Source organism: Mustela putorius, unplaced genomic scaffold (genome assembly GCF_011764305.1).
Source record: "Mustela putorius furo isolate JIRA1106 unplaced genomic scaffold, ASM1176430v1.1 tig00000275_pilon_pilon_pilon, whole genome shotgun sequence".
Classification (NCBI taxonomy): Eukaryota; Metazoa; Chordata; class Mammalia; order Carnivora; family Mustelidae; genus Mustela; species Mustela putorius.
The window spans coordinates 22,446,041-22,461,011 of NW_025421341.1; the positions used below are offsets into that span (position 1 = coordinate 22,446,041).

The following is a 14,971-nucleotide window of genomic DNA, read 5'->3' on the forward strand; positions in this document are numbered from 1 at the left end:
GCAAAGAGCTTAGCTAAGGCCGATGCCGAGTTTACAAGCCACGATCCAGAACCTCTGCCACGCTCCCCGAAGGGCCATTTGTCGGTTTGCCCCTCCCTTTCCCTGAAGGTGGAATGGTGCCGCATGAAAGTCCGAGTCAGAAAGCCAGCAGAAAGTGATTGCACAACCTCAACACACGGTGGTTCAGTGTCTGCAAGGATAAGTCCTTTCCAGAAATAACAGTCAAACCAACGCAAGGTTAATAAAGGCTTTAATTTCACACACACAGAAAACTCTATGCATAATTTAAAAAGGAAAACAAAAACAAGGAAAAACCGTAAAGGATACAGAGGAACAGTTCTGCTAAAACACAGATAAAGTGCCGCTCCATACGAACAACATAAAGAATCAGAATCAAGTCACTCTGAACACAAAGAAAGAAAATCACCTCACAAATAATGTGGCCAAAGCTGCCAGCAAATCTGGTAGTGGCTCAATTAGGCAAAGTGTAGGACCCTTCCTTCTGTTTTCCTCTCTGTAGCGTAAGTAAACAACACTGACAACAGGCCAGAGGAACTGGGATGGAAGGACAAGGTCCGAGAGGGAGGGAAACCTGGGGACAGGAGCTGCGCAGTCTCACTCCCTGCATGGCCTCTGTTCTTGAAACCGGCCAGGTCAGTGGATCGCTCTTGTTTTGGCATCTGACCTTCTGAACCTGGGTCTTGATCCAGACCTGCATCCCCTCTACTGTTTCACCAGTGAACATGCCTATACTTTGAACCTCTTAATGTACTTTAAGGAAAGTTCAATGTTACTAAAATCAACTGCTTTATACTTATACTGGCACACTTTTTATTAAAAACTTCAAAAACCTCAGACATATAGCACACATGGAAAGAAAAACTTACTGTGTATAAATATGCTACAACGGAAGAGCCGGCCGGAAGTCCAGTAATCAAGCATGCCGTAAAGGAGTCAGTGAGTGTGCAGTGACAACAGCAAAAGAATGGTCACAAAACTCTCAAGGCCTACCAAACTAGAGTTTTCCAATAAAATCTGTATGTTTTCCAGATGTTAATAAGACATACCAACAGAGACAAAATTAGGATTTTGAAGTACTGCATTCAAAAGACATCAGATGGCAGAAACCCATTAGCTTTTGTACTACTTAAGAGAGCATTTCTCAGTGGCAAAGCAAGATGGGGAGAAGGAAAAGGACACGCCTGTTTCGTGGGGGCTACTCAACGGGACTTGCCCGTGGTACCGGGTTGTTTTTTCTAAAAATCTCCAGATATATACAAGATCCAAATGTACTTGGGAGATCTAGCTCTGTTTCCCTGATTTAAAACTCCACCTATGGGGGTGTGGGCTGCCAATTAAAGCAAAGAGAAAAAAAAAAAGGAAGTCTGGATGACTAAGAGCATCCACTACAGTCATTTCAGAGGATAAAGAAGAGTAATATTTTTGTTTGTTATAATATAAAGTCTTCTCAGATCAGGAATGAGTTTACAAATTTCTTTCTGTATGTTTCCAAACCTCACCCCCAAGCTTGCTCAACACTCAACTATATAGATGCTGCCAAAAATCTCTCAGGTGTTTCCAAATAATTTTCATCATATGACTGTGTCTGTAGCTGTACATGTGCAGAGCTATGTTTTTAGAGTTACATAACGGTACCTGCACTATGGAAGAGTAAGTAAATTCATGAATTCACTTGCTGAGGTTTTAATTCTTAAAGTTTCTCTTTTGGAAGAATTCTACACTTGAACAAGAAGAGAAGTAAAGAAATGTAGTCTAGTATTTGCCTCCCAGAGTTAATCAGCTGTTCTGTAAGTATCACTGTATAATTCTAAAAATGTAAACACATTTACATTTATTACATGTTACTGAGCCATTAAGTGAGGCCTGACATTAACAGCCCATGGCAAGTAAACAAATAGCTTTTGGAATCAAAATATAAATAGAAGAACAATTCATGGACTTGTTGCTTCTTATTCTATCCTGCTGAGACAAAGCGCAGGACTGTGCACACACCTGTGAATACATTCCCTGCAAAACAGAGTCTGTCTTCTCACGGGCCTAAATTACAGTCATGGCTACTAATTAGGGACGGCAGCCACCTGGCCACATGCAGCTTCCAATTCTCCATAATACTAGGTGATAAGAATCAGTAAGTTTAACTTTAGCTTAGTTTTCCCTTCCAAAAAATTTCAATTAAGATCAGTTGTCTGCAGAAGGAAGTGCTGTCAAGTTCCAGTTCAACGTCAATTAAAGTAATATAACCATTTTTGGTATTTTCAGTAGAAAGGTGACTGGGTAGGCTGCCTGGGACTGAAGCACTCTGTCCCTCTCTGACTTGTCCCTTCCCGGCGCCAACACAATCAAATGCCCCATTTCCCTGATTCTGAGCAAACTGATCATACTGTGCAAAAAAATAATATATTATCTACTTACAATTTTTAAATATATACAACCAGCTCAAAAAAACAATAAACCCTTTTAATGCGGTCCAGCTGAAATGTCCACCTGTAGTCATGAACCCAAATGAGAACTAAAGCGAAGTGAAAGGGTCTGGGATAAAGGAGCACAGGGAGGGAGGGACCCTGACACACGGACAACAATGCATGGCTACCAAGAAAAAGTCAAGCCCCAAATTCGCAAGCATATTAGCAGTTAAGATAATTCATCTACCTCAGTAACCTATTTTCAACTAGCAAGTCCAGCCCAAGAAATGAAGATGAAATCCAACCAGGTTTCTGAGCCATGAGTACTTCTAAACCACACACACACACACACACACACACAGGCTACAAAAAGCAAGTCAAATGAGGGCACTTCATGGGCATGGAGCTTATGGCATCATTTCTATTTTTTTCTTAATGCCCTAACACATCCCCACTTCAAAATGTTTCCAGTCATTTCTAACAGCACCTTTCAAAGCTCTCAAATGCAAACACGCAGGAGAAAAGTCCTAACTAGCTATTGAATTTGATCACCACATCACTCATCTGGGAAAAAAAGTTATTTTCGAGCAAAAGCTATTGTTTTTAAACCAAGTATTTTCCTCTGCTCTATTCTGATCACGTGCAGCCGGCCAGCACACCCTTTCACTACATTCACTGTGGTAGTGTGTAGGTACACGGTGGGAGGCAGAACATTCATCTGTAGTTAAGCAATGTGCTGGGGACCATTTACAATTTAAAAACCAAGAATTTTAGAACAAGTTACTATGTCAGAACATGTCCAAGTGTGGGGTCTAGAGCTCTCTTAAGGTGTTCTTCTAGAAAAGACGTTGCACCTTCTGTGATGATGGACTTTAACATGTTTCTTCCCCTTGAAAAGCTGAGGTGGTTTTTGTCCCTACCTCAGAACTGAACCAAGAATTCCCTCCTCGTTGTTAAAAAAAAAAGTAAAAAATGAAAGAAAATACTGAAGGTTTCATTTTGCTACACTTAACTGTGCAAACCTAATGATTCCCGGGCTTACAAAGTTATTCTGTGGACAGAATTCACCCCTCGAACTCATTCTTTTTGTGGCTTCCCCGGCGCCCCAATATCCACGCTGGTCATGCCAGCTGAGTTGACTACTGTGGCACGGACTGCTGCAGCACTGCTTAGCCTCAACTCGGAGCACCTAAAAAGATAAAATATATTATACACCTTTGTTATCTTTTGGTTCTTGGGATTACTGAAACCAGTCTCGTTCTTGTTCTCATCCTGTTTTTAAGGGGAAAGACAGACAGCAAATGATTAAATGCTCAAGCTTCATCCTAAACTCACATACTTAATTTCCCACTTGCAGTAGGGCTTTGCGTGGTCCCGAGTGTTTAGCTTTCACACAAGAATCCTCAGCCTGACATCTCCATGTATGAGAGACAGATGCCAACATTCTTCCCCAAGTGTCCTTGCTGGGGAATCCCAACTGGGATATTATTTTCTTACCTCTTAAAATTTTGGTTGCGATCTTTTAGGGCAATGCTTGCTCCATGGAAGAATGACACAGAAGAAAAGGAAAAGATTCTATCTTCACTACCATAATAATATAGATGACATACAATGAATATACTGTGTGAAAGATATCTTTTAAAGAAAATACAAAGTGTACAATGAATACCAAACGGGACCATAACCCATTCCAGAGCACCAACAACCCATTTCTTGGGACTGCATGTAAACAGCAAAAGCGTTACAAATCCATGAAGTAATTTTATACAAAAAAGCTCCTCACGTCAGGTGGCAGAAATGCCTCTCCTTTGCAAGGAGGACAAACTGTCATTAGTGTAACATGGAGAGCTGGCTTTCCAGTGAACTTTACTAATAAGAAACACACATGAAAGATTATAGACTTGAGTGAAACTACTCAAGGAACAGAAAAGCTAAATGCCAACTGATATGTACATCTTTCCACCTCTCTCAGGTGAATGGACTCTGACACCTTCATTTCTTCTCCAAACTGCTGTGCTATTCATTCTGAGCAGGCATACTGCGGTGGCTCATCCCAACTCTTTAAGGCTCCATTCATTCCACATTTATGTGTGTGCATACGTATGTACATAAATATATATACATATTTACAACATGTATTCCTAAGACAAAAGGAAGTGCCACTCTTATAGGAGAAAGAGAGGTTATCAGCTACAGATGTGAGACCAAAGTTTCCATAAAACAATTAGCATGGAGCGTTCCACATAATTGCAATTTTCGTCTTTTGGTTTGGCCCTGAGCTGTTTGTTGCTCCCGCATCAAGTAGAATTCTGAATTCTCCTCCTGCAGAGGTGAGGTGAGGTGGGCAGCAGTGAGAAGGAATACGCAGTGCACACTGCCAACCCAGAAGTCTGTTCCTCACAAGGCCTGACGAGTGGTCTTCCCCACTTCCATGCTAAGTGCCTGAGAATTCTTTTCCGTTTCCAGCAGCTCATCAAAGATCTCCCTTAAAAAAACAAACAAGAAACAAAACAGGATATTCAGTGAGCAAAACCGAAGGACAGACAGAAGATGATGATAAAGCCTGCACAATCCCACTTGGTGCCTAAATTTTATTAAATAAGCAGCTCATTCATTTGATCACTATCTTAACCCCAAGTGCAGAGTTTTTGAGAACACTGGGGGTACAACGGCACTGGCTACCCCTGGTAACAACGCTCTGTAGTTCCCAGCCATCCATGGAACTCAGATCTTCTAGCTGCTGTAACTGGAAGACCAGAAAGGTTTACGAGAGGACAGCTTTATTACAGAACAGTCTCAAGTTCCACACTTCAACACTACTGTGAGATAAGTAATCAACATGGAGTTAAGACATCAACACATGGGGTGCCTGGATGGCTCAGTGGGTTAAGCCTCTGCCTTCAGCTCGGGTCATGATCTCAAGGGTCCTGGGATCGAGCCCCACATGGGGCTCTCTGTTTGGCAGGGAACCTGCTTCCCCCTCTCTCTGCCTACTTGTGATCTCTCTCTCAAATCAATAAACAAAATCTTTAAAAAGAGACATCAACATACAAGCCCTAAGCAAAGATAACAAAAGTAAAAAATTGTCAACTAATAACTGATTTGTCCTTTTGGGGGGGAGGGGGGAGGAAAAAGAAGAGTTTGGGAGATGTTTAGCCCACAGCTCCAGACCTGGCAGTGTCTTACTTGTGCATATAAAAGAAGATATAACCACTCCGGTCCCGATCGCTCTGCACAGAAGCCTCTTGGATTTTAGACACCTCGAGATCATTGTAAGTAAACCACGCCTGCTTCTTAATGTCGTACACATCACTAATGTAGTGACCTAAAATAAATAAAATCTTAAAATTGTGGTTTTTAAAACACACTGCATTTTTCTCAGGTATAGGAAGTTTTGGAGAGAGAAACAGCCACCCATCCACCCTATCCCCGACAACATTTCTAAGAATCATTCAGAAAAATGCACAGGAATTTAAGGGAGAAATATACTACACCAGCACAACTTTTTGGATAAATATATGTCTGCATATATATATTTACATACAAACAGAAAGGGGAATTTGGGTCATTTATAAATAAAGAAGAAAGTTGCACCTTCAACACAATTCACATGGAGTGTGATCAAAGGAAAGATTTAAAACTTTTTCTTGATGCATTCAACTTTTAGCTCACGGAGACAGGCACAGAGCAAACTAACAGGGAGGAAACGCTGGCTACCTCATTTGTAAAATGCTGAAATCATAATGTCCACCTACCTGAAGAAGAGGTGCTACCAATGTGACTGACGACACTAATGAGGCGGTAAGAATGAGGAAGATTTCCTGTCTGGAAAACACAAGTGGGCACGACCTTTAACTCTTCATTTGAATAAAAGCAAAACACTAAATTTAAATTTATTATCAAAGCGAACATGGCCGAGTTTCAGTGTGTGTGTAGTCAAACTCAATAAAAAAACCCCCAGTGCTTGTATTTTTCAAACCTTTTGACCCAAGAATTCTACTTCCAACTAAGAATTCATCCTAGGAAATTCCAAAGGAGAATTCCAAAGGAGAATTGAGAAAAGAGTACATGTATAAAAGCATTCACTGTAGCATTATCTCTAATAATGAAAAGTTGGAACTAACCACAGGCCCAATAGCAGTGGAGTGGTCAGTGGGATACCAACACAATGCAGTATTATTTAGTGGGTCAGCGACGTGTTCACTTGTTTTTCAAACCCACATGAATGCACACGGTAACCAGAGCTCTAGAAGAGCAGGTATGTTAATGATTAAGTACTGGAAAACACAATGAACAAAACGAAAAGAGCTCTAGTGGTGCTGCAGGGATTACAGATAAACTTGTACATTGTAAATATTTTTTAAAATGCTATTAAAATACTGCTAGTAGAAAAATTGTAAAAACCTGGAAAGTGACATTCATGCACTGCAGGTAGCACTATAAGGTACAAATTTGGGGAAGGAATATAGGTATATGTAAACCAGAAACCATTAAAATGTTTCTCAACTTTGAAGCAGTAATTTACTCTTGGGAGTTTACTCAAAGAAGAAAATCCTAAATACAGAAAATATTATAATTATCCACAATTCCTCAATGTATTTTTAAAGATTTTTCTTTTAAAGTAATCTCTACATTTAACATGGGTCTTGAACCTACAACCCTGAGATCAAAAGTTGCACACTTTACTGACTGAGCCAGCCAGACACCTCCCAATGTACTCTTTATTACAGCAGAACAACAGAAACTTAAATATTTGTGGTTAAAAATTAAATGAAATAAACAGTATGTTGATTTGAGGCAATACAGATTATACAGCCATTAAAAATAAAATTCTTATAAGTAATCTTTTACATCTAAGCAGAATAAAACTGTGCTTACATTTTATTTTTTATTTTTTTAAATATTTATTTATTTGACAGCGAGAGAGACAGCGAGAGAGGGAACACAACTGGGGGAGTGGCAGAGGGAGAAGCGGGCTTCCCGCTGAGCAGGGAGCCCCATGTGGGGCTTGATGTGGGGCTTGATCCCAGGACCCTGGGATCATGACCTGAACCAAAGGCAGATGCTTAACGACTGAGCCACCCAGGCGTCCCTGTAAGTAAAAAGGCAATTTTTCGGAAAAAAGAAGGGCAAAAAAGTTTATAATGTATTCTAGTTTAATGTCCTTAATCCAGTAGTTTTTACTAAGTAACAACAACTAGTTCTGTTATTTCACTTTAAAAAGAATACAGTTCTGGCAGAACTATGGGTGAATTCATATATATATATATATGTATATGTATATATATGTATATGTGTGTATATATATATATATATATGAATGACATCGAGAGCCATGTTACTCAGTTACTACCTAACACAAGAGAGAGTCGGGATATCTTTCTAGTTTTGTTTCATTTTATTTTGAATCTTGTGTATAAGAAATGAGGAGCAGGGCGCCTGGCTGGCTTAGCAGGTTAAGTGTCCAATTCTTGATTTTGGCTCAGGTCATGGTCTCAGGGTCCCAGGATCAAGCCTTGCATTGGGCTCTGGGTACAGCAAGGAACCTGCCGGGGATTCTCTTTCCCTCTCCCTTTGCCCCTCCCCTCACCCACAGGCTCTTTCTCTCTCTTAAATAAATAAATAAGTAAATAAAATCTAAAGTGTAAAAAAATGAAAGGAAGAAATGAGCAAAGGACAAGAGAAAGTGAAGAGCATCTGATGACTGCCACAGCGGACACTGGCAGTGGGGCCAGTGTTTTGGAAGAAAAACAGCAGGAGAAGTAATGCCGCAGCCTGAACAATCCTCCTTAGGGAGTTAAGCAGCCTACCTCTGCATTTCTTTTTAGTTCCTCCGCCTCGGCTTCTGTGTACTCCATGTCTAAAACATCCTCATTGCCAGAGTCCTCATCGGAACCCAATGAATCCAGAAAAGAGTTGTTAAATTCTGCAGAATACAAAGTATTGTGAAAGTTCTTAGACTAGACACAAATGATATGATTAGAAAGAAAAAAAAAACCAAAAATAACAGCTTGGGCTACTTATTTGATCATCCTAAGGAAACCTAAAACTTTATTAGGGTTTCAATTTACCCAGCCTGATCTGGGAAGTGACAATTCAGGTAACAGGTATCTAAAACAGAAATGTCCCTTTTCTTTTAAAGAAATTTATATGAAAGGGATATAATGCTAACAAGAAAGGAATACAACTGAAAAAAGGATTATGATTTCACAGATAACCCAATTTCACTAAATGTCACATTATATAAACTGTGTGTTAGATTTCAAGTACTTGGTGTATATCGTAGGTGCTCCCAGCAAATACAAATGATACAGAAAAGTGACCATGAAAAAAATCAGTATCTTTTCATGTTCTTCAATATTACATCTTTTGAAACTTAACAAATACAATGGACATTTAACCTTTTAAAAAAAGATTTTATTTATTTCTTTGGGTGGGGGTAGAGAGAGAGAGAGAGAGAGAGTACAAGCAGGGGGAGGGAGAAGTGGTCCCTTGAGGTACGGCTCAATCCTAGGACCCTGGGATCACAACCCCAGTGGAAGGGAGACACTCAACCGACTGAGCCACCCAGGTCTCTCTGGAAATTTAATCTTTAAGTTTCACTAAAATACACTACACTAACAACTAAATTCAAGATCTGCTTTTTTCTAAATAAAGTGTTTCCACTGGCAGAATCCTTCTTTATGAATGACTTTAAATAAAGAATCACGGGGGTGGGAGGGTTGGGTGTGCACTGGGTGGCTCAGTTGGTTAAGAGGCTGACTTCAGCTCAGGTCATGATCTCACAGTCCTGGCATCAAGCCCCACTTTGGGCTTCTTGCTCAGTGGGGAGTCTAGTCTGCTTGTCCCTCTGCCCCTCCTCCTGTTCATGTCCTAATAAATAAATAAAATCTTAAACAGAAAAACCCCAGAATCACTTGTACTTAAGTGTCTCTTTGCGTTAAAATACAATTAATTCCACTCAAATCACAGCATAGAGTTATTTATAAGACATGAACACCTAAGAATGGGAAGAACAGAAAAAGAGACTGTAACATCAGAATTCTGGAAGTTAAAAAACAGATGGTGTCTGACTTAGCAGACTTAGGAAAGCCAAAGACAAATCCTAAACCAGTAACAGAAAAGCTGAGAACCAATCCAATTTACATCTTGTTCAAAAGACATACAATTTCGAAGTTACCAGGTACCCTTAAACTGGAGGCTGAGGAGGAGACAAAAATAAGGATCTGATGACAAGGATTTGAGAAACACACTCCCAGGATCCCCTCTCTCCCCACTTCATGCTGCTGAGCAATGAAAGAAGTCTGGAATTTTAACCTCTGGAGAGGACGAAACAGTCTCTGGATAGGGGATGTCAGGCACATACTGAAAACAGCAGAGGCGGCCACAGTTTGCATACAGCAAGATGAATGTGACCTCCAGCCCTAATGCTCTCTTTGGCTCCCAAACTTTGGCAGCCACATTTTTTACTTTTAGGCAAAGGCAAGAGATTAGAAAACTCTTCTTTAGGCATCCGACCAGCCCAAGAGAAAGGCCTAAATAACAGTAACATCATCCCCAAAACAGTTCTGCCTTGTAAAAACTCAGAGTTGACAAGCTCTAGCTATTCATGTGCTCAGGGCTTCCAACCAACCTTTTAGTCTCCTTTTCTTAATCATGAACCTATAGCCAAGGACTACTAGGTATCTGAGGAAAGTCTCTAATAAATATAAAGAACATAATAACCACACAGGACAGAGCAGCTGGAGGAAACAATCTATTCAGGGAGAAGAAAACTTCAAATAAACAAAGGAACTATACTTAATATCCTGGATATTTGAGATGGTATTGCTTCTATGATAACCCCCCAAACACTTTAAAAAAATGAAATCATTAAAAATAATATTCCACATGCTTTTCTGAGTGTGATACATTTCACCATTAAAATAATGTAATTAAAATAATTTCCACACCTTGAAGACTTAACTCTGTTGCTCTTTTCAGGTCATCATCTTCTTTCTGTTCCCAAGCTTCCTAAAGGGATAAGAACACAACTAAGGTTTTAAACTTGTTTAAGGAGTATAAAACGAGCTGTTCTGCAAGTATTTTCTAATAATGTTTTCCATAACCTAATGAATGTTTGGAATATGACCTTTTGAGGGGTGTGGAGAAATTCTCTCCTTTTTTTCAATGCTGCCCTCTAAAACAATCTTGGGGGTTAAAAAGGCTTACATGCCATCTTCTCTAGTCAGTGACATTTGACTTGTTAACCAAAAGCCACTCACTGAGACGCTGTGATGTAATTCCCGTTCTCCTTCCATGCCTGAAATACCCAGCACACAGCAGGATCTACTTGGCAAATGGCTCTGTTTTCTTTCCTCTAATTTATAGCCTTTGCTAGTTTTCATGGTGTAAACACTCCCACTACGTATGGCCAGTCTGAAGCTATGGAAGGGATGCTAAGCGCACAGCTGGGAGGTGGCGAGTATGCCTGAGCAGACGGCGAGTGGGCTCCAGCATGACACTGGCCCCGAGTCTGGGACAGTATGACAAACAGTATTTCCACAAGAACATTATTCAAAAACTTCTATTTTGTTCTTGCTAAAAAAAAACCTAACAGGCAAAACAGCACAAAACAAAAACAAAAAACAAAAAAACCACACAAGATACATACTAGATACATGGTGAAAACGAAATGAATTCGTTGTCTGTGGGCTGTTATTTCTCTAATACATCTGAGGTTGTCTTAGGAAAACAAGTACCTTTGAAAATGTCTCAAATGGATGACTAATTGTGAAAATACGGAAATGTTGACTTGTAAAAAAATTTTCCCTCTTATCTGCAGAGAGAATGTAATTTACAAACTTCATGCACAAATGAAGAAACAATGTAATTTAAGCAGAATATTTTTCTCAAGTCTAGACTTGTTTTTAAAGTTACTTAAGTATATAAGCTCAGAATAAACTATTCTGCCTTAAAGTCCTGGGAGTAAGAACATTGTATTCAAAAAAGAAACAGATATTCTCTAAGAAGAAATGATTAAACTTATCCAGCTCTCAAGTCTATGTGGAAACCCAGGTGGTGAAAGAGTCTTCCAGCTGTTAACAGAATGATGCAGGTACACAACTAAAGAAACCTCATCTTATATTTCTCAGCTGTGGAAATAGATTTATAAGATAGTTTTAACTGGGTCAGCTGACAAAAAAAATAGGATCCCCGTCTTTTGTATATGAAGAAGAGGGGTGCTGAATTTTCTCTTTTCTCCACTATAAGAAACTATTGTTAAGAAATCAACCTTGGTCTTTTAGACTAAAAATAAATTTTCTAAAACAAATGATCACTATCCATTATTTATAAAATGGGTGACATGAATGCAACTTGATGGCCAGGAGGCTAGGGAGGTACTTCTTGTAAATAAAAGGATACAGAACAGCTGGTTCTGAAATCATTTTAAAGCAGCAGTTCTCAACCTTGACTGAACACTAGAATCACTGCAGAAAATTTTAAAAAATGAGGGAAGCAATAAGGAGGGAGGGGAGAGAGGGAGAGACAAAGGAAGCAAGAAGGAAGGAAGAAAGGGAGGGACAGGGGAGTGAGGAGAAAGAAAAAAAGGGAAGGAAATCTAGATGCCCAGACCACATCCTAGGATCAATTCTATCAGAATTCCTGAAGGGAAGAACCACCCAGGCATCAGTATTTTTTAAAGCTTCCCAGATGATATTAATGTGTAGTTAAGGTTGAACCCCACTGTTCTAGACAAATTAGATTTTTAAAAAAGATTTTATTTTTAAGTAATCTTTACATCCAACAAGGGGCTCAAACTCACATCTCCAAGATCAAGAGTCACATGTTCCACCAACTAAGCCAGGCAGGGGTCCTAAGTCAAAAGCGATTTCTTGACCTGGTTATTTGTAAACATTAAAAATGTGTGTTTATTCTAAGGAGTTCTAGTAAACTTTTCCTATTAACATGACTTGCATTACATTGGATTAGACAACCGTGAAGACATCACCTTTCAGTCAGATAAGATACTTCAGGCAACTGCAATGGTTGCAACCAACCAGGTCTGGCAAATATAAGCATGAAGAACTAAACGTTTCAGAATAGGTTATTATATGGGGTGCACAGGTGGCTCCGGTAGAACGTGCGACTCGATCTCAGGGTTTTGAGTTAGTGCCCCATTTTGGGTGTAGAAACTACTTACAAATAAAATCTTATGAAAAATAGATTACTGTATAAGAAAAGATAAATGTTAGTCAGTGGCTGAAATATGAAATTTCAGATAATATTCCTGAGAATTTCATTTTCAAATAATTCACAGGAAAGGATTCACATTGTGAGAAAGTGCTGAGAACACTTCAATGCCTTAAAATATTAGTGACAAAACCATGGTGGTACGCTGGCTGTTTCTATAGCTTGCAAAAACAAACTTGGACTGGGGAATGATCTCTATTAACCCACCTTGCTTTTAGCCAGGAATGAACTATAGTAATGGGAGGTCATCAACAATACATTTTATTGCATTTGGATTTTCAAACAAAACCCACAAAAACCAAATGAACTATCCCTGTTTCTATTTCACACCCAAGGCAAAGCTCCAAACAAAGTTTGTTTTGATGTATCAATGATTTACTGTATGTAAATCACCTGGAATAATGCTTGACACAGTAAGTGCTTAATACACATTAGCTGTTGTTATTACTGGGGAAGACAGGTACGGAGAAAACAGCAGTATAATCATCTCTTACTTGCTCTTGAAGGCTCTGAGCCAGTGCCTGCTGAAGCTCCTGCTCTTCCCTTTCACGCTCCATATCATACTGCTGGAGCCAATCGACCTCTCCTTGAGATCCTTCTGGAGTTTTGTTTTCTTTATTCTCATCACAGTCTTTGGTTATCTCAGTAAAACTGGCAGAATCTGAGGAAGCAGAACAGGACATCACTGGGAAAGCCTGGCTAATAAACTGAAATCTCTGGACTACAGTGACATCTACTGTTCAGAGAGTAATTTACCTGAGCCTCATACATAACTTGCTTAAGACACATGACTTATCTTACTACATCTGATTCATGGTTTCTCAGTCTCAGCACTACTGACATTCTGTTTGAGGGGGCTGTTGCATGCACGGCAGAATGTTTGGCAACAACCTGGCCTCTATCTACGAGATGCCAGTAGCACCCCTGTCCCCAAGTAGTGAGAACCAAAAATGACAGACACTGTCAAATGTTCCTTGGGGGACAAAACTGTTCTTGGATGAGGATCACTGATCTACAGCAATGGTTCTGAAATTTAACCTATCAGAAGCATTATCGTTTAAGGATGGAGAGAATGAATAGCCATATTCACAGCCAGTCATAAATGTCATATGACCAAGTACTAGGAACAAAGTATTGTTTAGAGTAAATGAAATAATTATTAGGCTACAATGATTACATTAATACTGAGATTTTTTCCATCATTAAACTGTATGTCAAAAGAGTGCATATATATATATTTTAAAGATTTTATTTATTTATTTGACAGACAGAGATCACAAGTAGACAGAGAGGCAGACAGAGAGAGGAAGGGAAGCAGGCTCCCCGCTGAGCAGAGAGCCCGACGTGGGGCTCGATCCCAGGACCCTGGGATCACGACCCGAGCCGAAGGCAGAGGCTTTAACCCACTGAGCCACACAGGCACCCCAAGAGTGCATATTTTCACATTAATAATCAAATAAGCCTTGTATGTATTCTAAAGCAAAAAAGCTACATGAAATATGTAATAAACACCTTATGTACTGCACAGATATAGGACACAGTATATATGTTTAAAACATTCTTCCAAGGAGGTAAGAAAAAAATTAATCTTTCATTTCTTCTTGTTCCTTCTCAATCTCTAGAACACAGCTAGCTAGGATAAACAGTATAGTCATGATTTTGTTTTGGTGAAACAGATTTTGTTCTGTAAGACGAGCAACATTTCCTTATAATTTTAATACAGATAAGAGTGGATAGATATGGGCTTTCTCTTTCTCTAATACTTCACAGAAGCAAAAATTCTCATCTTAATAAGGAAATTCTCATAAAAAGAACTTAATTTATCAACAAGAATTACCTTTACAGATTCATTTTATATGGACTGCTTTAAAATCAGTATATGCTTGGGGTGCCTGGATGGCTCAGTCAGTTAAACACTAGACTCTTGATTTTGGCTCAGGTCATGATCTCAGGGTCTTGAGATTAAGCCCCACATTGGGCTCAACACTGGGCGGGGAGCCTGCCTAGGATTCTCTCTCCCTCTCTTCCCTCACTTGTACTCTAAAATAAATAAATTATGAAAAAAAATTAATAAAATTAAAAATAAAAATAAGTATGTAAGTAAATAAAATCAGTTTATGTGCTTTACCTGCTCTAATACTGCATTTTAACTACTTAAATGATGGACACTTTTCCACAGCACAGACTATAAAGTCTGAAGATTATAGCATCTCTCTTTTTTTTAAAAAAGATTTTATTTGTCAGAGAGAGCGTGCACACAAGCAGGGGGAACTGCAGGAGAGGCAGAGGGAGAAGCAGGCTCCGCAATGGGCAAG

General features: G+C 39.4%; 1 protein-coding gene across 5 annotated transcripts in view; it reads right to left on the reverse strand.

Annotated features, from left to right (window-relative positions):
• Positions 1-233: 233 nt before the first annotated feature.
• Positions 234-14,971, reverse strand: part of USP37 (ubiquitin specific peptidase 37) — an 85,984-nt gene continuing 71,246 nt past the window's right edge. For all 5 annotated transcript variants that reach the window (XM_013061558.2, XM_004762757.3, XM_004762756.3 and 2 more), the window contains 6 exons: positions 13,151-13,317; positions 10,376-10,436; positions 8,234-8,349; positions 6,179-6,248; positions 5,610-5,748; positions 234-4,908 (listed from right to left, as the gene is read on the reverse strand). In XM_013061558.2, coding sequence (XP_012917012.2) covers positions 4,821-4,908; positions 5,610-5,748; positions 6,179-6,248; positions 8,234-8,349; positions 10,376-10,436; positions 13,151-13,317 — 641 coding nt within the window. In that variant the 3' untranslated portion in view covers positions 234-4,820. The remainder of the gene's footprint in view (positions 4,909-5,609; positions 5,749-6,178; positions 6,249-8,233; positions 8,350-10,375; positions 10,437-13,150; positions 13,318-14,971) is intronic.